The 26,176-nt window shown below is 34.0% G+C and overlaps 1 protein-coding gene across 3 annotated transcripts; it reads left to right on the plus strand.

The window, feature by feature from the left end:
• The first annotated feature begins 1,800 nt into the window (after positions 1–1,800).
• Positions 1,801–22,943, plus strand: LOC105673832 (otoferlin-like). 3 transcript variants are annotated; one of them, XM_067360124.1, is made up of 27 exons: positions 1,805–2,159; positions 2,807–2,951; positions 3,245–3,398; positions 3,634–3,802; positions 4,121–4,310; positions 4,745–4,947; positions 5,384–5,561; positions 6,072–6,268; positions 6,697–7,011; positions 7,204–7,530; positions 7,702–7,818; positions 8,475–8,609; positions 8,890–9,051; positions 9,637–9,906; positions 10,208–10,424; positions 10,517–10,743; positions 11,931–11,996; positions 12,046–12,180; positions 12,520–12,664; positions 13,089–13,218; positions 13,633–13,967; positions 14,715–14,845; positions 15,425–15,612; positions 16,022–16,257; positions 16,680–16,852; positions 17,030–17,130; positions 17,440–22,943. In XM_067360124.1, exons 1-27 carry the CDS (start codon positions 1,884–1,886, stop codon positions 17,618–17,620), a joined length of 5,103 nt encoding a protein of 1,700 aa, XP_067216225.1. In that variant the 5' UTR covers positions 1,805–1,883; the 3' UTR covers positions 17,621–22,943. The 3 variants fall into 3 exon arrangements, with proteins under 3 accessions (XP_067216226.1, XP_067216225.1, XP_067216227.1); XM_067360125.1 differs by lacking the exons at positions 17,030–17,130; positions 17,440–22,943 and having other exon boundaries at positions 1,801–2,159; positions 16,661–16,823; XM_067360126.1 differs by lacking the exons at positions 1,805–2,159; positions 2,807–2,951 and having other exon boundaries at positions 3,243–3,379.
• Positions 22,944–26,176: the final 3,233 nt, after the last annotated feature.

Here is a 26,176-nt window from a genome sequence, read left to right on the forward strand (position 1 = left end):
CGAGTTTCCATCATCGATGAAGATAATATCGGCAGTTTGCAAAGCCAGACGACATTCGTGTTCGAAGGATATCTCTTTGAAGATTATAGAGTTACGTTGTACACGCGTGTGTTATGTGTAATTGTTTATCTTTTTAATTTTATATAATTTTTTTATATAAATAAGAAATTATGTCGAGAGTAAGAAAATTTTATTTGTCAAAGCATTAGATTACTTTACACTGCTGAATTTCTGTTTCGAATTCAACTTTGAATTAATTACAATTTTTTTAAATTGTATTGCGAGTATCGACATATTTTAACGCGCAAGTTAGTAGTTGTTTTAATTTTTTATGATTCTCGTTATGTCACACGCATGCTTATCATTTTGCTATCATCTTGCTATCGTTCGCACGATGAAATTTAAGCAGGATAGACAACAGCGGAAGAAATTGCTCCGTACTTTTATTATAATACATTTCAAATCGCGATTGCGATAAATATTATAAGATTATTTAAACTGTTCGAACTGCTTCATCATCTGAAATTTTTGAGCATTAGTTATCGATGTTATAAAATTACTACTTGGCGAAAAAGATTTTCTCACTTATAAAAATTTCTAATTTTAAATGTGTTTTAATAATTAATTTAATTGAAATCATATCGTATTTAAAAGGAAAATCAAAGGAAACCATTTCATCCTAGTAATGTCATCTAAAGTTCAGTTTTATAAACTGTATGTTTTTCGACGTCGATAACTTACTTATTGGCGTCAATATACCTTGAAGAGATTCCAGAGTCATCTATTTTATCGATCAGAAGCAATATTCTTAAAATTACTCGAATAAATATCATTTGCAATTTGCACAATAAATCCTACAATACAATTCTACAATAAAAAGAACATTTTATTTTAAAAAAGTAGCTCAAAAGAGAGTCGATTTGTCCCGCTGTTTTACACGGAGTGCTTACCGACTCTGTTCAGTACCGTCAGAGAAAAGTGATATTTTTAAAAATGCTTACAGATTCCTGCTTGGTACTACTCTCTGCAATCAGAAAGTTAAAATTACATAGCTACATCTATTTTCGATGCTGCTATTTGATACATGTCTGTGCTATATATATAAAAATTCTGATTTAAAAATATATTCCGTGTACAGATTTAGTTGTATACAATAAAATTGAATTCCAAGTATTTTGTTATTAATAAATAAAGAAGAATAAACTGCGAAAAATTTGCGCAAATGCATTTTATTACAAATGCACTTTTTTATTAAATTAATCGACTAGAATATACTGCGTAAACTACTTGTTATTGATTTTGAACTTATATTTTTGATGCGTACATTTTGAAACATAAACTGAGTGTTGTTTTGCTGCAGCTTATATAATATTTAAGCTATAATAATGATTTTAGCCGTTTATATAATATTTAACTCTGGAAAAATATAAAAATTATGTACTTTAGTAAAAGAAGAAGAAAAGATTGAGCCATGAATATGTTAGATGAAACGTATGTATCGTTGCCTACGCTATCCTTGTTAGGAATCTCGAAATCTAGATTTCTCTCTTTTCATTATTTGCATATTTTTATGTATTAAAATCTCTTGAAGTAACGAATGTATTTGTTTATTTACAATTTGATATAAATTGGATTGCGGTATCTTTATATTTCTTTAATTAATTGTATTAAAACGACAATGTTGTTTTTAATAAATATTAAAAGCAAGAAGAAGATAGAACGTACGAAAGAAAATGCTTTTAAAAAAAACCTTTACGAAAAGGCGTAAAGAAAGATAGAAAAGTTCACCGATGAAAAACTTTGTCGAAGAACACTGGAATTGCACTCGTATTTTGTCCGTCGCCTTGTATTGTGTCGGCGGTGTATAAATTTTGGACCCTCGCATGCGAAGTTTCGAGTTACGTCCTGAAACAAACAAATGGCGAGTTAAACAAATGCAAATAACACCTGGCGTGCGGCCAATATCAGCGATCGATTTTGTGGCCGCAATGCCTTTCAAGAAATTCAGGCCGAAGTTCTCCGTTTACCAAGTTTGCGTAACTATACTTGAGGCAAAGCATTTGCCGCAAAATGCGAATCCGCTGGTCGTCGTCAAAGTCGGCAATCGCAAGAGAAGGACAATGATGCGTGAGAGGACCGATAATCCTGTTTACAACGAAGTGAAGTTATCCAGTCTGTCAAAATCGTGTTTGGGCTGACTCGCAATTATAATGGCTGGAATATGCAAATCATTCTATCACGCGACGTCATTAGTGCCCTACACTGGACATTCGGACATAATAACTCTTTGCTACAAAATCTAGAGCTATTAAAAAAATTAGTTATTTAAAAATTTAATTAATAAATTTGAATAAAAAACGGAAAATAAAAAACATTACTCGCATTTTGCGTACACATTCTTGAATGATTAGATCTTTGATATTCTTTGATTCTTCGGGTTCTTTGAATTTTTCTAATCAATATATCGTCAATGTGGTACAATAACTTGCTTTTTCTAATTTTAAATGCTTGCATAATTGCAGACTTTGGTCATTCGTAAATTATAAATTTTGAAACTTTTATTACCGCGTGCTAACTACAGCTAAACTACATATCATTCAAAACTTTGATAGATCGAAAAGTTCTTCGGTATTTTAGAAATATAAATCCTTCAATACGAAAACTTTGGAATCTCAAGATTACAGATTCTGAATTTTGAGTTCTTTCGAAATGTTCTTCGAAATGTAAATTTTTATCTTAGCATGTTTGATAGCGACATTTTATCTCTAAATTTGCACATTTATCTTTTGCTCTTTGAAATGCGCAGTACTTCGTATTTGACTTTGTGTGCAACCTGGACAGTCTGCTAAGCACAGGCATCACAATAGCGGTATATCTACGAAACTTTCTTCGGCGACTAAAATTCCACGGAAGCGTCTCCTTTGAGGTCGCAACAGTGTGGGAACAGCCAGGTTATTAAAAAAGATATGGAAATAAAATAAAAGAAACAACATACTTTAAAGCTTTTTATAGAATATTTCATTTACCATTAAAAAAAAGATAACTTAGATTCTTATGAAAATAAAAATTTAAATAATTTATAAATTAAAAAATACATATATTTGAGAAACAATAACAAGTTTTGTTTGCAAGAAAAATTAAAAATAATTAGATATTTAAAATAATGTCGCTTCAAAGATTTGAAAAAAATTTTTTTTTTAATTTTTGCAAAAAACTTTTTTACAAATAGCATTAATACTTATAGATCGGCAATATTATCATAAATGGGCCGTGCTGACTGACCCAACGGATCTGACGGCGGGTCCGAAAGGTTACGTGAAATGTAATGTCATAGTAAATACAAAGGATGAGCGAGTGAAAGTGCATCCAGAAACAGAAGGTGAAGATGATATCGAAGGGTACTTTTCTCTTTTAATATTTACAATTGATATGATATTAATATATTTGTAATTTACACTAATTGGTTTAGAATCTTATACTATAATTATTCTTTGTTTCTGTTCTGAAAGTAATTGTAATTAAATTTGAATGAGTTTAATTGATTTTTTATTTTAACAAGAATTTATTTAGATATTATATTCAACTCTGATAATAATGTATTAAACGTGTGAAATGTATTTATTTGAAATGTAGCAATCTATTGTTGCCTATCGGAGGTGAGAATCTGCCTTTCAGACAACGCGCTCGATACATTTTCATCGTTTATCGCGCCGATGGATTACCGGATATGAGTAACTTGTGCAGAAAAAACGATTTTGAGAATATTAATCCCTACGTGCAAATATCTTTCGCCGGAATAAAAGTATGTCAAAGTTCCTGTGATGTTTATAATCGATTACAGTTGACTATTGATTGAAAAGAGAGAAGAATAAGTAAAAATTGCTTTTTTTCATTAACTATTAATTTCGCAAATGTTATAGTAAAAAGCTCTAGAAATATTTTGTTTATTTTATATATAGAAAAATGTTAAAAGCTACAAGCTTTTAACTTGCATGATACATACATACGTATATAATGTTACAGATGATAATTGTCTTGTTGCTATCATTGAAAAGTATTTATTCAGAACGGATTATCTTGTAGAATCGAACGAAACAGTTACAGAATATAATGCTTCAAGGGATCGACAAGTGAAATATGGCAAACGTACTCCCCGAGGTTCCACGAGGGCATCATTTTCAAGGAAATCTTCCCCGCTCTCTGCCGGCGTGTGAGAATCACCATAAAACACCGTATCGACAGTTGCCGGACTTGCATCGTGGCAGTTTATATTCTAGACATGACGAAGGTCTCGAATTCTGGAGAATATGGTGAGTTTACCGAATCTCTCCTCTTGGCAAGAATACAAAATATCCTGCTTGCCGCGCTTTATTTCAGCGAACGCATAATTTGATTCCAGATGAAATAAATTCGACACAAATGTCTTCGCGCAACTCTGATTGTTCTCAATATTTTTTGCAACTCGCAATAAATTTTTTATCTTTATTCAAATATTCGCAAATTGAGTCTGACAATAAGTTTCGAGGGAGAACGTGACTAGTATAATTTTTACATTATTTATAATAAAAATGGAAATTTATGTATAAGTTGAACACTATCTTACTCCTTCGAATCGACGTAATGCAAGCTGAAATGCATATACCAAAGATCGAGTAAAGTCGGAAAGTAATAATGTAAGAGCGTGATGTGCGACGTGGGAAATTGCAAGAGGCAGCGCGAAAGATAGCATTTAGCCTTTTAACAGGATTCCTGCCGACTTACGGGCCGTCTTTCATCCACTTTTACGGATCCGACTCGGTGGAAAGGAATGGCTGCGCCAGCAAATGCTTGACGCCGATGCCTTTGTATCGCGGTAGGGTACTTCTGTCGCTGAAAACTGAAATGGATGACCCAGAAGCATCCCCCGGAATCGGAGTCGAGACAGCACCGGCATTTCCCATTATCGAAGTGATTAGATTTGCTACAGATGCTTTATTTCCGCGGTTATTGTTTCCTTCACGATTAAAACTAACTTGTGTTAGAGAAAAACCAATTTGCCACTTTAGCATGGCGTCTCGAAACGTTTCTAATAATTTCGATAATTGTATTAAATCTAATTAGATCTTAATTTATTTTATGACTTTAGCAATTCAAGCGAGTTTCATAATTCTGATGACGTACATAATACGGTTTTGAAGCTTATAGAATAATTTCGATAACACTTAAAAAATAATATATTCTTAATAAATGCTTTTTTCATTAAAAAATGTTATTAAATTTTTTCCGAAAAATTAGGAAAGTCAAAAAAATAACACAAATAGTTGAAATTAATGACTTTTTGATCCCAAACATAGTTTTACTGTTTTTGACATCACAAAAAAAAAAGAATTAAACTGAAATCTAGAAAAGCTTGTGGTCAACCGAGGAATACCTTCTGGTCGGCGTACTGTATGACGTGTGTATGATCGACCGTTCTCGATTCGGATCGAAATTGATCAGCTTCGAATTGAGTCTGGGAAACGCGGGCAATCGGCAATTTTCGCGGAGCCAATGCGCGGCGAACAATAACGATGGGCAATCAGGTGCTCCATAGAGACTTTTATTCTCCTCGCGCATATACTAGAAGACCTTTCCGTGCTAAATGTGGCCGTGGATAGAAACGGAAACGCACGGTTTGAGACACTTCGTTTCAAATGTGTAGCATATAACGTAGTTTCCTTTTATTCAACGTTACGATTACGATTCGATTACGATTTTTATAAGATGGTTTCCGCGACAGAAATAAACTTGTAGACGCGAAGACGGCGTCTCAAGATGACCATTTTAAAATAGGAGGTTTATCACTACACGTAGTACGATATTTCTTTTCAATTTAATAGAGTGCTGGAAAGATACTATTTAATTTTATATTTTCCAAGATATTTTCTTTAGATATGGGAAATAACATTTCTTAAAGTTTATCATCATTGCTTGCAATCACGTTGTATTTACTGTGACATATTCTGTCAACATCAAAGTTAAATAAAAAAAATTAGAAGGCCACATTTAGCATCAAACGTGCGACAAGAGAATATTTATTTTCTCGATTTTAGTGGTAAACGATTCGCCGGAGAAGCCCCCGAAATTCGAAAGTCAATCAACTCCGCGAGCAACCGGCACTCTGGATGGCAAGTACAATTATTTGCCTTTAGGCTCCAGGAAGCCCTGTCTGCACGTGAAATCCTGGTGGCCGAACGTGGAATGGAGGATGCATAACAGCAATAATCTCCGCTATATCGCGGATTTTTTGGTTTGTTTTTATTCACTACATAAATTATTGATTTTTTAAAATGACAACATAATTTTAAAATTGAATTATAATTTATTCAATTTTTATTCAATTTAACTTGTTTTGTTTGGCAGCTAAAATAATAGCTGCCAAAACGCGTAAATTTTTAATATTATCTTGCCGGTAAAAAATATAAATTATTTTAGAATTAGACAAATAAATATAAAATTATAATATATAAAATATAAATATATAATTAATATAAAATTGAATAAATCATAATTTATTAAATTAGCATAGTTAGCGTTTAATATTTCATATAATATAATTTGAATATTTGAATATGTGTCGCGCTCGTATTTTAAAATATCACAGAATTCCTCGACGTGTCCCAAAGGTGCTATTTTCGTGAATTAGGTAATACAGAAATCGTTTTAATTTGATCCCAGGAGGCAAAACTGGAGAAACTAAAGGTACTCATGGCCGTGGAGAGTCCGATAACCTTTGACTCTTATAACGAGACGATTCGCGCGTTGAAGGTTCACTGCACGCGCTATCTGCACGTGCTGGATACTGGCAGATACGAAGACGAAGGTGGAACCACCAAACTAGACCACCACCGTGTAAACTTGTGTCGTAAAAGCATCGAGGATATTCTCAAGAGGATTAAAATCAACGGCGAACTTCCTAATAACAATTACATGAGAATCGCGATGATTCACGCGTATCAATATTTGGAAAAATTGAGAAGTCTGTGCGAAGATGTAAGTTATAACAATAGTACGCACAAATGAATTTACTGACAACATGCGAAAAAATTAATATAATTTACATTCTTGAAATGCGGGAAACATTAAAATTATTGTACAATTTCATGAGTGATTTAAAATCGTCTTGAATTTTCGCTACAGTTTTAATTCCAAGCAATACTTCACCGATTATTTTCGTTCAATTAGCCTCAGCACAGTCTTCCCGACGCCTTTATCTGGATGATTGCTGGCGCGAAACGCGTCGCTTATTCGCGATTATCCGCCGAAGAGATAATCTATTCTGAGGAAGCCGCCGAGATGGGCGAGAAGTGCGGCCGGCGAGTCAATCTCTTCCCCGGAAATCCGGAAAACGAAGCTGTCGAGTACACCGCCTGCAAGATCGAAGTATTCTTGTGGCTCGGCAGCGCGAGATACGCCTCTGCATGTTGGAGCGCAATTCCGCCTGGTTACGAAATCGATCACAGCGGGGCCGTCGATACCTTCCCGAAGTATATTGAATACAATCAGTCCTCGGTGAGATAACGACGAAAACGAGCTCGGCAAGACGTTGAACGCACGCATAACTTACCAAATATGATACAAATATAGATAAGAATTTGATTGTTCGATGGACGATGCGAGGCTACAAATCTTAACGTATGCGATAAAAAAAAAACACGACGATGAATTTCGATGTCATTGCAGACGTTCCAATTGCGAGCTCATGTATTTCAAGGTCGCTTCGATCCGGGAATGGACACTTCCGGCTTGTTGAATTCTTTCGTACGTGTTGCGTTTCAGGGATACACGGCTTCCACGCAAGTGAGTTATTTTTAAGATGATGACGTAAGCTATGCAAATTTTACCCTCGCGGTTGTTGAATTCATAAAATGCTACAATATAATTTTCAAAATATGATTTCTCCTTTTTACCGCCTAATTTTACTTCATGTTATGATCACTATGTGTGCATGTATGCAATACTAATAATTATGAACACGATATCGTAAGATTTCTGCGGAATATACTGCAAAATTTATAATATTTTTATGATCTGTATCTCAATTAAAACAATAATACGTGAAAATAACGTTGATTCAATATGGTTAATGTTGCACGTGCAACATAATATTAAAATATTTATAATTAAAATGTTAAAATATATTAAAATTTAAAATACATTACAATGTAATGAAAATATTAACACACAAAATATTACACACAAAATAAAATTATAAGAGCTTAAAGGAGTCAAACGCTAGATATTAATGCGCAACAACTGTATTCTATTATAAAAACATACAAACGTTTCAACAAAATAAATTAATAATAATATAAAATAGATAAAAGTAATTTTAAACATTAGAAAGTATAATATATATAAATATATTTATTAGAAAGTAAAATATATATAAATAACCAAAATTTAAGCCATTAAATTTTAAAATAAATAACACGTCTAATTCTATATGTTTGCAGGTGATAAGACAAAGTTTAGATCCATTTTGGGATCAGACACTGGTTTTTCCTTCGGTTGTCTTGCACGGCACTAAGGAGTATATTAAATCTTCACCGCCCGAAGTCGCTTTACAGGCTTTCGATCAGGATTTATATGTAAGTAAAGCAGTAAATCCGTTGAATTTCTTACGGCTATATTTTTAAAAACAGAAACCTTGCATCTTAAAAAATCTATCAAACGGTCTTATATATTAAAATTAAATTAAAATGTATTAACGAAACGTAAATATAAAATAAACGTTAAAATTAACTAAGTACACATAATTCTATTAATGTATATAGATAAGATTATTCCTAAATTTTGAGCACAAAGAGATTCTGAATTATTATAACCACATTTACATGCTACATGTCTTTTGCGCTGAAAATAATGCAGGGCACGAAAGAATTTTGCGGTAGGTGTATCGCAGTGCCATTAGTGAAACTCGCAACAGAAACTTACTCGCCGCCCGATTTTCCGCCGAAATTAAAATGGTACAAGTTCCAGTCGCAAAGAGATTGCACCGGCTCGGTCCTCGCCGCTTTTGAACTGATAGAGGTGAGATATTGATTTTCTTCTCGGGAGAATTGCTATAGATAGTGTTCCGGCACATTCTATTATTTCTCATTCTTTTCATACGATACATTCAATTTAATGGTCCATTCTTATTTCTCGATTTTAAAAGAATGTGGTCATAAAATTTAACGCTATGCTTGATAAAATATACATATTACATAGAATACTAATTAGAATGTCATGGAAACTAGTTAGTTTAAAACAAACGCATAGATTTAAAAAATCACACAGTTTTAAAACGGCGTAGAAAATATTTCATTTTTATTAACACTCAATACAAAAGTTACACAATGTTTTTATAAAAGATTTAAATTTTGAAATAATTTTTCAAATAATCTATGTAAAATCTTTTTGTTTTGACCTACGAAATAATATTTTTACAATGAGATGTAATTTCGGAAAGAAATAAGAAATCTTTTCATTAAATTGCTTTATATAATTTTTGTATCAATTGAAATAATAGATTTTTGTGTAACTAAATCTGTTTGAGTTTTCCAGTTCTATGTATTTGTTCGGAAATAGCAGCCTAACAGTGTTAGTAATATCTCCCTGCATATACCAAAACAGACTGAGGATAAAGAGATTTTGGACGTTCCGATGAGCATGTCAGCGGAGGATAAGATTTACAGCATTCCGCCTGATATCAGGCCGAGAATGGCGAACTACAGACTGGAGGTGATCTTTTGGGGTGTTCGCGACATGAGGAAGATAAACTATATGCCGGTACGCAAACCGAGAATTATAGTGGAGTGCGCCGGAGTGCACGTGAAGTCGGAGGTGATGAAGAACGCCAAGAAATTCAGCAACTTTGAAGAACGGCATATTATGATCGAGATGGTAATTACAAAGATTCTTAATAAGCAAACTTCGTTTAATTAGCGTAGCGCGTGTGAAATTAAAAAAGAAAGTTATCAAAGGGAGGTAAATTTTTAATAAATTTCTTAAAAGATCTGGTAAGTTATAATTTTTTTCAGCAAAAATTCAATTAAGGTCGCGATTGTTGGGTTTTACCTTTTTCACCGTAGCTTTACCGTAGCTTTCAACGTTGATTATCTTGGCGATTAGGTAAAATAAACTCGTGTAATATTACTAACGGCGAGAAAACGCATGGCAGCTCTAAAATGCATTAATCATCAAGGAAATGCCAGAGCTCGACATTTACTATCCGAGCATCACCATAAAGGCTTACGATTCCCGCGGATTCGGCTGCTTCAAGTATGCCGGGATCTGCATTATCCCCAGCATCCACGTGTTCCTGCAGCAATTAATAACCGAGAAGGATTACGATGCGCAAATATATGGATCAAAATTTGTGCTGAAATTCCAGTTGGAAAAGTGGCAACCGGCGACAGTGTGTTAGTGAATCATTTACATATTAAATTTTTATTCAGTTCGAAAATTGAAGAAAGAGAATACAAAATTGCTTTTATTTTACTTGTGAAAATAGTGCCCTTGCCGATCGATTATAGTCCCTCGAAAGAGGAGAGCAAAGGTCTTATTGCGTATAAGAGAATGGCAGGAACAGACGTCCACTCTAGACTGAAGAGACTGTTTGAAATCATAAAGAGGATATTAAAATTTGCGTTTCTTGCCAAGAAAAAGAAGATGGAAATCTACGAAGACGACGATGACGAAACTCTAGATTGGTGGAGTAAATATTTTGCTTCTCTTCAGGTACGTCGAGTGTAATTAGAACTAAGTTCAAAGAGAAAGAAGTTACCGTTCAATCATTTATCGTTCCTCTTTCAAAATTTGTTAATGCAGACAAATAAAACTAATAAATCTTTAAATTCTGTATTAATAGGAAAACGTATACAAGTGTTCTTTTTTTTATGTCACACGTTTAAGGATTAAAACAAAGTTAATTAAAATCTCTCAAAGTTAATTAAAATTTTTTAATTTCATTCAAACAACAGCAAAAAATGAAAAAATATTAGAAATAGGTTTCTGAATATTAAGAAAAGTCAATATCACAAAATTTTTATCTAAAATACTTTTTTATTTCACGATTTTAACGCTATTTGTTTAAATCAGATATACTGAAATAGTTTCACGGATTTGTTTTAATCTGTAAACGAGCGAAAAAATTTTAGTGAAATATATGTGTCTTTGAATTTTTATTGTTTTACAATATATAAAAAATTTATTAAATTCGAAGGGAACATTTCCATGTATTTTCCTATTAGAGATTTTTAAATTTTTCGCTTTTTATTGTTATTTTTTTAGGAATTTTTAATATTAGATCGTCAACGCAATTGCTTATATATTAAATAATTAAATGCTATTGTTATTTGCTAAGACGCTCGATAACTATAGCTTAACTAAGCTTGGATATTTAGTTGTTCAACTGCTTAGCAATTTAGCAATTTAATCGCTTACATGTTAGCTGCTTAGGTGCTCAGTTGCTTAGAGACTCAGAAATTTAATTGCTTAGTTGCTCAGCTGCTTAAACGTTCAGCAGATTAATGTGCAGCAGTTTACCAACTTAGACACTTAAATGTTTAGCTACTTAGATGTTCACGTGCTTACAATTAGATTTAGCTTTATCAATATAACTTGAATTTTTATGAGTACAGCGATATACGCGTAATTCTGTTTTCTCAAAATTTTTTAAATTTTATAAATTGAATCTGAAATCGTCGATTCTAGAACTCACGACTTCCTGTTCGAGTTCCTCGATCTGTAATCTTGAATCTTTGACTTCCTTAGAACGTCAGCTTCATTTCCCGTAGCATACGCAAATCGCATTGCTGATAAATGAGCCGGTGCTGACGATAATTATGTAGAACACGAATCTTGACTGCAGCCAATCATCCGAGACGCCTGATAATGCAAATTATCGCGTCATGTTGAATTTGCAGGAGGAGAGATATAGAGAACTGGGAATCGCAGCAGCGTTACAGCGCAAGCCCGTAGCGACGTTCAAAGTACGCTTTAATGCATTTGCTCAAACTTCAACGCTCAGACTGAAATTAGATCTATTCTACGGAATTAGAGATGCAGCCGCAGTTTGAGGGCTTTCGAGATCGACTGGATACTTTCGAGTTGTGGCGTGGCAAGAAGGGCATGCGTCTCGACCAGGCCGGAGATAATTATGCTGGCAAATTTAAGGTTTTGCAGAAAATTAATTTATATAAGACGATAAAATTATTTTTCTTTCAATCACATTTTATGTAATAATTTTTTGCCGTAAACAAAATTATACGAAAATTGAAATAAATGTAATTAAATTGAGATATTTATAAGCCAGTATATTTTCTACAATTTTCATAATTGTTATAATTTTTTTTGTATATTGTGAAATGACGAATTATTAAAAATCTTTTGATTTAAAAGTATTAAATGTAGACAATGAAAATGTAACGTTTAAATCCTGTCGATTTATTGAAGCTTTCTCTCATTCAATTAATTAATTACTATGTCAAATGCAACATTTTTTACTTCTTTCAGGGACACATTTCCATATATCGATGGCCGCATCCTGATAATCTTTCATGCAAAACGAGAAGCGGGAGAGACGCGGCTAATGGTCTGTGCAGCGATTATCCGCCTCAAGAGCCTGTTAAATTCCTCGTTAGAGTATATATCGTAAAAGGTTAGTTTCCGGTTATATTACGCGCATCGGAATGGAAAGGTTCAATTTTTAATAACACTGTTTCATGTCCTGTCCGTTTTTAATAACTTTTACATTTTTCGAGAAAGAAAAATGCGCGCGTGGAGCTAAAAACTGCCGAAACATTTATTTCCCAAAACCGTGGCAAATGGCTTTAAAGCGGACATTTTTTACCAAGTGAAAGTAAACCTCGGATTTATCAAAGAATTGAAAACGCCAGAAAACAAACGCATGTGATTTTATAGAAGACATCTTTTATGTATTTTTTTTTTTTTTTCTTATCAAGAAGAGCTGAAGGACGATTTAAAGATCCTCCCTGTTTTTTACTCGTGGGATTTCCCGACGCACTTCATAATCTTACGGCGAGTCGGCGGAAACCCGGATAGTAAATTTGCTTTTCGCACAGGCATCAACTTACAACCGAAGGATCCCCTCAGCGGCAAGTCCGACCCGTATCTTTACGTGCGGCTGGGAAAAAATTCTATCAGTGACAGGAAGAATTATATAGCCAATCAATTGAACCCCACGTTTGGCCGGTAAGGTTTCGCAAAAAGCCATCGTAGCGTCTTTTTTGAGGCACGTCGCGGCACAGTCCTTCGCCCTTCGGCCGTTATCGGGCAGTGTTTTATCGATATCCATCTGTGCATCCGTGCGTGTCGATTTTTCACAGCTACTAGGCTGCTGCACAATCGGGTTTTTTTTCGTTGCTCCGCGCAACGTTGCAGCGATTACAGTATGAGTAATGTTATTTTTGTTGACAGATTGATTCTCTTTTCTTTTTGAAAAATAGAGTTGTTAATAAACTGATAGTCTCTGATGGTGAAATAAAAACGGAATTAGATTCGATCTTCAGCTGAAGCGTGCATCTTTTTATAAAACAATATAAAGAATGCTGCAAGATATTTTTATTATTGCTATTATCTTCAAGCGGTTATTTTATTATCCGGCAGTTTGTTCGAGATCGAGGCGAGTTTCCCGCAGGATTACATGCTGACGATTCAAGTGTGGGATTTTGACGCAACAACGGCGGACGATCTGATCGGCGAGACGCGAATCGACATCGAGAATCGATTCTACAGCCGGCACCGGGCGCACTGCGGGATTGCGAACGTCTACCGCACCGCCGGATATAACGTCTGGCGCGATCGCGAGAGGCCAACGCGGATCCTGGAGCACCTCTGCAGAAGAAACAATCTGCCGTCACCGGAATACAGCGAACGCGAAATTAAGATTGGCAAGCACACATTTCCCTTTCACGCTGTGATCGAACGCGAAGGCGAAATCGGTACGTAATACTTTGCTGATTGTGAATTATACGATGCAATCGCTAAATGATTATGTAATAATGTATAAATAATAATATATTAATTTGTTTAGATAATGCAGATGTAAATTTGCACCAATAAATATTCAAAATTTTTTATGTATAATATACACTTCTAAACGCAACTTTCAATACATTAATATTAATTAACATCAAAAATTTTTGTTTTTAACTGATGTCATCATAAAAATTTTACTATTATTCTCAAATTTTTGGAGAGCAGATCAAATTCCTTTCTGTCTCATAAAATACTGATAATTCAAACAAATCGAGCAATCAGCTGTGAAAATTTGCATCTGTGTGACATCAACGGATGAAGAGAGATGTGCGACATAGATGGATTGAAATGATGCACGTTGTACTCTGCTCGATTATAGTTCACAATTTAGATAGAAAATTCAAATGGCAATCACATAATGGAAAATTATTATCTCAACAAAAATTCTCACTTTTTTAAATGTTATTTAAATGATATTTAACACACATCGCTGTTCTCCTTAAAAGAATTTTTCAAAGATAATAAAAGAAGTTTTAATTAAAGAAAAGTCCTACAGGAAGGCTCCCTTAAGATAGATTGGCCTTTTCACATTGAATCATATTGTAATGGATAATCTTTATATAAAGTTACATTTCACGCGCGCGCGTCCACGTTTAAAGCGAAGTAATCCTTCAGCGAATTTATGCTAAATGATCGATGCGTGCTGACAGACAGAGAAGAATACATGGCCTTGAACGTGCTTCATCGTTGGCAAGACTTCCCTATCTGTGGATGCACTTTGGTGCCGGAGCACGTCGAGAGACGGCCGCTTTTCAACGCTAAGCGGCCCGGTCTCGAGCAGGTAATACGAAATACACCGTCTTACCGTGAAAAGTAACTCCGCTCCGTGGAAAACGTGATCGTCATACAGACATGTTGTTGTCTTGCGAAGAAAAAGCCGCCTTTATATGTCTTAATTACATACACACTTTACCAGATTAGTTTTTTTTTTCTTCTTAATTACATAAATAAAAAAAAGAAGACAAATCAGAATTGTGCAAATTAAAAATAGAATAGAATAATAATATGCTTTTGACATTAGTTTATAAACAAAAAATTTAACTTTTAAGAAGAAATTTACGTATGCAAATATTTTATCTGTTAAGTAATTTTTTTTAATATAAATTATAATGTATAAATTTTTTTGAAGAAAAGTATCGTTTAAAATATGAGGAGTCTGTTTATGCAAAATTGCTTTTCCCTCTCTCTCTCTCTTTCTCTCTCTCTCTCTCTCTCTCTCTCTCTCTCTCTCTCTCTCTCTCTCTCTCTCTCTCTCTCTCTCTTTCTCTCTCTTTCTCTCTCTCTCTCTCTCTCTCTCTCTCTCTCTCTCTCTAAGTACAAAAGCCAATGGTATTATAGCTGCAATTCCAATTCCGATCAGGGCAAACTGGAGATGTGGATCGATATGTTTCAAATCGGACAATTACCGCCGAAACCGGCGGTCAACATCGCCCCACCAACACCGGAGGAATATGAAATTCGCGTGATCGTTTGGAATACCGAGGACGTACCGCTGGTCGAGAGCCAATTTCTCACCGGAGAGAAGTGCTCCGACATTTACGTCAAAGGGTATGCCATCGCAAAAAAAAAAAAACGACGGAGAAAAATATTTTCTCGAAGTTATACGAAGACCTTTAAAACGCGGCGCATAATGAAAACGACAATCTAAATTTACCCAAATTGCTGAAACATCAATATACGTGACGAAATCAATATATTTAATGGTCACGTCATTTTAACGCTTTAATTTTTTTCACAGAAATAAATTGCTCACTTGTTTCTCGCTTTTTTAGACAAAAATCCAATATAGCAGTAATTAATTATCAGTCTCAATTAACCGAAATAAAATTTGATGTAATTATATTTTAAAAGCAATGGGCTTTAATTGCATCGCAACAAAATATCCGACTTTGCAGTAGAGTGAGTCGATCGATTTATTATTGCTGAGTCTAAAAAGCCAGCCTGAAATATTGCGTAGATGGATTCTGTACGAGGACTTTCAAAAGACTGACATTCACTATAATTCTCTAAACGGCGAGGGCAACTTCAATTGGAGATTCGTGTTTCGAATTATGTATTCGAAGGGCGAGAATGTCATGATAGCGCGCAGAAGGATGTCAATTTTTGCCAGGCATGAGACGGAAGAAAAGTTGCCGTGCAAGCTTCGTTTACAAGTGTGGGACAGTGATCATTTCTCATCAGATGACTTTTTAGGTAATAAAAATAATAACAAAAACTGTACAATTATATATAAGTAATAAAAAGGTAAAAATCATCAATTTAGTTTATTATGAGAGCGTTTGTCGATCGATCATTAGATAACACGGTATTTTGTACGCGAAACTCTATATGACATATGCAAATGTATTTTTTATATATAATAGCTAATATTTATTTTTAATGTAGCTTGAATATTACGTAAACAGGTAAATTCAAAAAATTTGCGTCAGTTTTTAAAGTTCCAATTCACGTTGCGATTGTCAAGAAGTTACAAGCTTTAGGAATAGTATTTAGAAATGTATATTTGAAAAATTATGCGCGCGTACTACATAAAATTTATGATTATAATTAACGCCGTTTATGATATATTACATAAACCTTGCGCGTCCTCTTACAGATTAATGAACGTGTTGCAGGAGAGTTAACATTGGACTTATCGAGAATGCCGCGGGGCAGTTCGAACTCCAAAAACTGCACGCTAAAATTACTCGAACCGCAGTTACCCACGATGAATTTATTCAAAGTTACGCGAACTAGAGCTTGGTGGCCATTCGCGCGCAGCATTGCCACTGGAAAGTACATTCAAGCGGTAAAATACCAAAAGGGAGGAAGCTTAGTAAAACTTTCTTGATGTGCTGTGAAGTGTAGAGGAATATTTGAAAAAATCTGCAAAAATAAAACTAAAACAAGACTGTTGCAATTGTTTAATTTGGTGGTTAATTATTTGATATAATTAATTGCATTTTATTTTATGTACCTTTTTTAGGGCAAAGGTGAACTGGAAATATCTGTATTGCGAGCAGTAGATGCAGACAATCAACCGGCAGGCAAAGGACGAGATCCGCCCCTAAATCTTCCGTCTCCAAGGTTTATCTCTTTTCATCCTCTTTGATTTATTTCCTATCCTAATTTGCCAATGTAAAGGCAATATTACTCTTTGGTAAGAAAAAGTCGCATTATTTTAAGTGATGCAATTTATCAAAGAAAATTTAAAGACTTTAATGAGGTATTTTAAACAAAATATAATTGCAATATTTAGAAGCGATTTGAAGTGAGAAGTTGGTATTATCTTTGCAAATCTTAAAATATGATTATTTAAATATTGTTTTGGCAAAAGTAACGCCCTCTTGTTATTTAATATTTCCAATTACTAATTATTATGCTTATGTTTTCCAGGCGACCCGATACCTCCTTCTCTTGGTTTCGCAATCCATGGAGAGCATGCTGCTTTGTTCTTTGTCGCTATTACAAATGGCGAATAATATGCTGCTTTACATGCACACTATTCGTGTTGCTAGTAGCGTGCGGTGTTTACGCTTTCCCGGGATATTTCGTTAAGCGCCTCTTGGGCGCTTAGTTTGTGAACGTTATTTAACAAATATATATGCATTTGAATTAGCTTTTACTGTATAAATTTATAAAACTTGCATTATTAGTATCATAGATAAGACAGAGATTATAATAATATGTTAAAAATATATTCTTCTTTACCTGAAATGTGTTATAAACGCAAGAAATATTTTCTCGCAGATCGGAGTACTATATAAAACAATGAATTTATTTTGCAGATTCGTATCAATATAAAATTAATTAGTCATTAATGAATGACATAGCTTCGGTTCACAGTCGATGTATCTCGCGTTGCAGATGTGACGACACTGCGTATCGGCGCCAAGAGTAGCTCTTGCGTGATACGAATGCTTCGAATATCACAGTATTAAACACGGTGTGCATAAAGAAAGTCAATAGTGTGCAATCGTCGTGTACCGTATTATTTATTTGTTCAACGTATCCGCTTACAAATATCGGAAGTGTCATGCAGATGTCATGTGGACTGATATTTAATTACATATATCATATTGCATTAATTAATGCGCGCGATTCTAATTAATCGGGTTTTCTAATCGACCTTATCATATCTAATACGAATGAGTGTTCGGATCAATGATGAAGTCGAGCAGAAGGTAATAATGAACAAATTTATTTATTATATTTATTGTTATAATTAATATTCGTTCTAATTGTGTATAATTATATTGTAATTAATTTCAATGATTTGACAACGCTACGATCATAATTGTACGTTGTCGATCAATCTTTCTCTTTCACTCATCTTCTCTCTTCCTTCTTTACGTCTGCCTAGCTAGCCCGTCCGCTTTGTACAAATAAAATAAAAAATGTGATGCAAAATGAGGATTCAAAGCCAAGCTGGTTGTCATTTGCTTATAATCTTTATTTTTTTTAATTTAATGCTTAGTAAATTTTTCCGCTAATCTTTTAGCCATCTTCAACACTTGTTAAATCGAAATTTAGCGTTATTTAGCACAATGGAAATATTTTTACTTTGTATTTTGCAGAGAGGAACAGATTTAATGTCACGGAATTTATTTCTCTCTTTTACGATTGAAAATGTTAAGTTCAAGGTTTCGTTGTACATAAATCGATTAATAAATCTCTGACGCGATATTTATTTTTGAAAAGTTTTATTTGACTACGACAATATATAAAACGTTAAATTTGAATTGTTATATTTGCCAAATTGGAAACAGCAGTTTAAACAACAATATTTATCTGCGTCTTTATTTGCTTGACGATACAGTTTCAAACAGAGATGCTACAATTATTTATAATAAATATTAAATTTTGAAATTTTATGTATTATATTATATTGTATAAATTAAATGGTATACTTCTGAATAAATGCTAGGATGCGTTTATTAATGTTTTAAACAAGAGGATGTTTAATGCACGAATAATAATTATTGTTATATGTTTTTAATATTTATCTCGTCTTTACATATAAACTAGCGGAATGGTGCGCACTGTGATTGACGAACTCATGATATACGTATACACGGATAATCGTTTGTTTGTCTGCGATTAATGACTAAAGGCAGATATGCAACGTTGATATTGCGAATATTGGCGTTTTTAATCGCTGAAAACTTGTACGCTTCGAAATTTTAATATTTTCAATGCATGTATAATTTATTTGAGAAAGGGCGGGGAGGAATATATATTCAAAAAAGCTGAAGAGTGTTGAGATCGTATTACACAAATTGAAAATTTGAACAATAATACAATTCTAAATTATTCGAGGCGGTTAATCCAATTTAGCAAAACTTGTCATATTTTTGTAGAAAGCTTAAATTATTCAAAACTTCTAATTCTATTGTGGAACAGTATTATTCTTATTTTTAAAAATTCATATAATAATTTATAAAGTTTTTTTTTATTCCGTCGTTTTATATTGATTGCCAGTGCAAGAAATCCTGCAATTGTAGAAATGAATATTAACGACGTGATTATCGTCGCATATTATTTTATGATCCTTTTTAATGCGTAATTGATACGAGATATCGCATAACATAAACCAATTAATTAGCGCTTTATAATGACTTTCGCCGTCGATATAAGTAATAAAATGTATTTAACATGCCCGGTCTACGAGGGAGCGATGAAATGCATTTGCATTGTGGGAGGGCAGAACGTTACACATTACGCCTTCGCGTGTCTCGTTACTAATTAATGTGTGCCGCCGATCGATAACAATAGATTAACCACCGATATGACGGTACAATGAATGTCATTTCGATGCTCCGTGACGATAAATAAATTTCACAGCTAAATTTGTCCAGAATATAAATCGCGGACGTCCCCACGGGAATAGTTATACGAATTGTATAAAAAATGTATAATTCTAGTGCCTTCTCGTGGCACCCGATATAATTAAATTGGACTTTACTAGGAATTGTTATTTGCATAATTCGTTGCGCATGAGTTGCACGAGGAATCGTTAATACATTATTTGTAACAATGCAATATGCATTTACGTAGCATAATACATTTACAAAGCGTTCGCAAACGTTTAGCTCTCTCGTGCACTAATTAATTAAAGCTAAAGTATATGTTTTTCTGTTTTATCTAAATTACACGTTGAACTTTTCTCCACGCATTTCAGTTAAAGCTTAAAGATCTCACGCAATATTGTTTGTATTTTGCAATAATTTTTTTACAAAACCTGAATATAATAATGTGTTCTATTAGTCTGAAAAATATTAGCATAAGAGAAAATTTACCATCTCTTTATGCTTAAGAAAAATATATTACAACAAATATGTTAAAGATAGCGCCACAAAAATTGATTTCAATTTGGCTAATGCGTCCGTAGATATAAAGAAATGCGAGGAATTTGGATTACTCTGTAACGTGGAAGCATTCTTCTTGAGATATATAATATCTTATTATTAAATAATATTCTGAACGATAAATTCTTGAGAATAACCCTTTCTTCGCATCTCTACACGGTTCTCATAAATTTTACTTGAGTTGCGATAAAAGTTATAACAAAATAGAATTCAGACAATACAGAAATTCTCTTTTCCTCTCTCTGATAAGATAAAATCAGGAAAAATATTTAAGAGCATATATTAAAAAAAAAAAAAGTTTTCTAAAAACATAATTAATTATTTTAACATATTTTAACTAGATGTTATTATGAAATAGGTATTATTATAATTGTACGTTGATACTGATCGGAAAGAATATAGTAACTAGATGTAGAAATTAAATTGATAAATTTAATAAATTAAGAATAAATTTATTGAAAGAATTAATCACAAGAAAAATAGGAGAACTGAGAGTGATCAATAAAATGGTACTGTAATAACGAAAATTCGACAGATACCGAAGGACCGTCCATATCACTTCACAATAGCTTTTCTGTTCAATTCCAACGTAATTTCAGCTCATTTCTTCCGCTATTACATCCAATGCGCGATGTGTGTCACACATTTTTCTCTCTTTTATTCTAACCAAGCTATTCTATAGCTTAAACCTATTAATTTTTGATGCTTCATGAAAAATTTAACAAAATAGGCTTCCTTGTATCGCTCTTGCATCAAAGTCGTTTGATTGTTCGATGAGTAATGTGACGTAACAGAGATCGATAGCTCGTTCTATCGTACAATTTATTTCGTCCAGCCTAAGTGCTGCTTTGTGTCGTACTTGTGTTAAAATGCGGCATATATTTTTAATGACATATCGCGAGGTATTTACAGAAGATATATATTTTCAGCATTGCGCAATAATAATGTGCTTTCCAGCACGAAAAATGTTATCACAAACTTTGTATTAATGTTACTTATTGTTTATTCTATCTATAAAAATTTAATCGGATATAATAATAATGCGCAAATCAAAGTGTTTACTCATGTGGAGTGTCGGCATATGGAATACATTGCAGTGCGAATTCTTCAATAATTTGCGATGCCTTGTTTTTCTTTTCTGTCCTTGATAAATATTGCAGAAGTGCTGAAAACTTTTCTCCTGTTTTTTTTTCTTGATTCCTTGAGATACTCAGGCGAAATATTCTCGAGGGTTTACCTTTTTTACAAACTTCAGTTGGACATTCGAAATTACTCGGCGTTTCTTTCGAGGGGCTAAATAATGGGATTTCGATGTTTGAGAAATTCTCCTAAAAATAACTGCTCTCTTTATATAATGAAATACGTGACATCATATGGAACTTTATAAAAGTGATAAACCCCAAGTGTTCTCTTTGAGGTTTCCCCACAAGGTTTAATCCACCGATGTAATTCAACTTTCTTTAATGAACGAGAGTCGTATCGATACTTCCAATCTATGAAATTTCCAAACTCGAATTGAACCACTTGTTTGTAGATTGGAACGTTCTCTCGTTACGGCTTTTAATGTTTCTTTTAATGGTAATTAAAAAACTGTAGTAAATGTAAAAATCGTGCAAATTGTTTTCACAGCATAGCTTTTTTTAACAACTAATGATAAGATGTAAATAATAATTTTAACACTTGGAAATATTTGCGATTTCTTATCAAACCATAATGTTTCGAATTCCATAATAGTTTATTTATTACGCAAACAATTATTATCAAATTTAATAGTGAAATAATTTTTAAAGATTTATTTGTTATGTAACCCGATATTTCAGCAAAATCAGGAATAAATGGCACTGACTGAAAACCACATATTAACGCTCGAAAGCGTAAATAAAGGTTCTTTTATTACATTTTGGATTAAATTCGCCAATTTATTTACACAGCTTTGAAGTGTAATATAAATATCCCAATAAAGGACTTTAAAATTTGGAATATTTTCGTGCTACGAAATTAATCTAGACCACTCTACGCGTCAATCAATTCTGTCTAACCTGTGCCCCGTGTCAACGGTTTGCGGCTGTCCGAACAATAATCGTCCGCCGGAATTTAATTGCGACACGTGTACGCTTCAATCCTTTCAGTTTTGAATACAACGACATCATGATTACTAAAGGAGAATATCCTGGTCCGCGATTATAATTGCATCATTTTATACTCATTTTCAATGCAATAAACGTAAATTTAGATTTCAATATAAATAAAATTTAATTTTGTAATTTTAGTCTGCGATAATTATATCGTAAGATCATTTTTTATATTTTATGTTAAATATATTTATATATAAGTACAAGTAAATTAAAAATTTAGGATGAGAAAAATTGATAAATTAATAGTGATAATAAAACAGTATTTAACTTTCTTTTTTTTTTATAACAAATTTTGCGATACGATGGAAGAAATATGAGTTTAATTACACTAATGTGTGATTAAATTTTTAATATGTGTGTGTGTGTGTGTGTGTGTATTATGTTTTCGTAATTAAAACTTATTTTATGAGAATTATAAGATCATGTATCACAGAATGTATCTTGGGGTCAATAATTTCTTTTTCAAGCGCTTATGCACATTATTTTAAAAAGATACGTTTATGTCGTATTAATCAATATAATTAAAATTGGAACGCAAATGTGTGTGGTCAAGATATTGGATTTCAGCAAATAACGCAAAGCATTATTATAACAAATAATTATAACAAAATAATAAAGATACATCATGATAATTAATTACAGCCTGGCATGCAGTTTAATTAAATTGATCGAAGCTTTACAATAAAGAAATGCACAAATTATTATTTGGAACAACAAATAATCAGCAAAGTGCAAATTAATCATAGAAACGTCGAAGCAAAGCATTACCATTTTGAATATATTATTTGTTCCCAAATGATAGCCAAGTAATTTCCACAATATGTTAATTAATACTCTTCGTGCTAATTTTTAAAATACTAAATCTATAAGTGAATAGGAATAGCAACAAAGGCGATATATATAAAGGCTTCTATAGATAGTAAGTACTCATATATCGATACACCCCGAAGCGCGCTTCCCGAACAAAGGAATTTGCAGATCACGCTTGTGGGGACGAATGAGTAGAACGCGAATTCACTTATTACGGATTGCAGAATCACGCTAGCGCATACATGCAGCTCGGAATGCATGCGCCGGATTGTGGCTCGGAGCAAATTCGCCCTTAATGCCTCGCGTGTGTCCTATCCGCGCTCGTATCTCGATATCACGACCGGGGCACTGACCCACCTCACCGCCTACAGCCTGATTTACACGGTGCTTTGTTACCGTTCGGACTGCCGTACATATCTGCTCAGTGCAGGGTTTTGTAATTTCATTGGGGGAGTAAGAAAGCGTTATCTGATGCCGTATATGTGTAACATAACTGCACATGTAAATGCTTTCGCATTTAGGCCAATTGATATATACGCAAAGACACGTAACTTCCAACTGCGTCATAATTATATGATAGTTTTATTACTTTTAATACAGCTATAGTACTACAAATGGTAAAGTGATTTTTGAAAAGTGGCAACCCAATATTTGTTAAATTAAAAAAAAAAAAATTGGTAGAAAAATAAATTTTTGTAAATATTTCAAAGAAAAGCATTTCTACAGATAATTTTTTTCTCGTTATAATACATTTTTGAATTTGTAGATATTATTATTTTCTAATCTTAAATTTAACTTACACACACATTTAGATTATTAAAACTTTAAATCTTGGATATTGCTTACACTTTATTAAATTTCAAAGTCTTTACAATTTTTTTATACATCTTTATAATTTTGACTTATCAATATCTTTTTATCTTATCTGTAATAGAAACTAAAGAAATTAAATTGTGTTTTAGAAATTTAGTTTAAGTTGACTTAAGTGCATCAGCATTAACAAGTTCTAAGGAAAATCACACTTAATAAAATTCTCATTAATGTATAATTAATCAAAGAGTCTTTTAGTAGTGCGAAAGCGAGGACATGAATTCTGCTGCATTCCCTCTATTGTGGTCAAAAAGTAAGTTAATTAGATGAGCGTCCCCAAATTATATAATGCTTTTTAGCAGCGGACTAGCGTGCCAGTTGCTAGTAAATGCGCGTGATCCAGTCTTGCGCGATAATATCGCTGGTATAACATGCGTGACTTACCGTTACCTCCTAGAAAGCTTGACTCAAGCTCGCACCGGTATTAATTTACCGTATTCCAAACCGATGCCCGTCGAAGGTTTAACGCCGGAAATAAAGTCGTGTTAGCGATAACATTGTACAACGTATTTTTATATTAAGATTTTTATCTGAGATATCATGCGTAGTGAGAAATAACCGTGAAAGTGAACAAAAAGGTGATAGAAGAAAGATCTTTTTTAAATCGGCGATGATTCACGCCAAAGGATATTGCACGTAATATGAGATACTGCAGTCGCATTGGACCGAAACGCGATATTTTCTGCACGATGTCGATAGTGGGGCAAAAGAAATGCCTTGTTTAGTTCAACGACAATTCACGCGGAAGAATACCACGCGAGAGGTGTGGTGCTGCAGTCGAATTGGTCAAAGACGCGACATTTTCTAAACAACGCTAATAGTGGGGCAAAGGAATGCCTTGTTTAGATCAACGACGATTCACGCGGAAGAATACTGCGCGAGAGGTGTGGTACTGCAATCGAATTGGTCAAAGACGCGACATTTTCTAGACAACGTCGATAGTGGGGCAAAAGAAATGCCTTGTTTAGTTCAACGACAATTCACGCGGAAGAATACCACGCGAGAGGTGTGGTGCTGCAGTCGAATTGGTTCAAGACGCGATATTTTCTGCACGATGTCGATAGTGGGGCAAAAGAAATGCGTTGTTTATGTCAACGACGATTCACGCGAAAGAATGCTGCGCGAGAGGTGTGGTACTGCTACCGAATTGGTCAAAGACGCGACATTTTCTAAACAACGCTAATAGTGGGGCAAAGGAATGCCTTGTTTAGATCAACGACGATTCACGCGGAAGAATACTGCGCGAGAGGTGTGGTACTGCAATCGAATTGGTCAAAGACGCGACATTTTCTAGACAACGTCGATAGTGGGGCAAAGAAATGCCTTGTTTAGATCGACGACGATTCACGCGGAAGAATACTGCGCGAGAGGTGTGGTGCTGCAGTCGAATTGGTTCAAGACGCGATATTTTCTGCACGATGTCGATAGTGGGGCAAAAGAAATGCGTTGTTTATGTCAACGACGATTCACGCGAAAGAATGCTGCGCGAGAGGTGTGGTACTGCTACCGAATTGGTCAAAGACGCGACATTTTCTAAACAACGCTAATAGTGGGGCAAAGGAATGCCTTGTTTAGATCAACGACGATTCACGCGGAAGAATACTGCGCGAGAGGTGTGGTACTGCAATCGAATTGGTCAAAGACGCGACATTTTCTAGACAACGTCGATAGTGGGGCAAAGAAATGCCTTGTTTAGATCGACGACGATTCACGCGGAAGAATACTGCGCGAGAGGTGTGGTGCTGCAGTCGAATTGGTTCAAGACGCGATATTTTCTGCACGATGTCGATAGTGGGGCAAAAGAAATGCGTTGTTTATGTCAACGACGATTCACGCGAAAGAATGCTGCGCGAGAGGTGTGGTACTGCTATCGAATTGGTCAAAGACGCGACATTTTCTAAACAACGCTAATAGTGGGGCAAAGGAATGCCTTGTTTAGATCAACGACGA

Source organism: Linepithema humile, chromosome 8 (genome assembly GCF_040581485.1).
Source record: "Linepithema humile isolate Giens D197 chromosome 8, Lhum_UNIL_v1.0, whole genome shotgun sequence".
Taxonomy (NCBI): domain Eukaryota; kingdom Metazoa; phylum Arthropoda; class Insecta; order Hymenoptera; family Formicidae; genus Linepithema; species Linepithema humile.

Bases quoted from the DNA above. Each gene is read 5' to 3' on its own strand.
- LOC105673832 (XM_067360124.1), top strand. From the start codon at position 1,884: ATGCGAAGTTTCGAGTTACGTCCTGAAACAAACAAATGGCGAGTTAAA. The intron at 6,269-6,696 runs GTTTGTTTTTAT...ATTTGATCCCAG, and splicing joins GCTATATCGCGGATTTTTTG to GAGGCAAAACTGGAGAAACT. The intron at 13,219-13,632 runs GTAAGGTTTCGC...ATTATCCGGCAG, and splicing joins TTGAACCCCACGTTTGGCCG to TTTGTTCGAGATCGAGGCGA.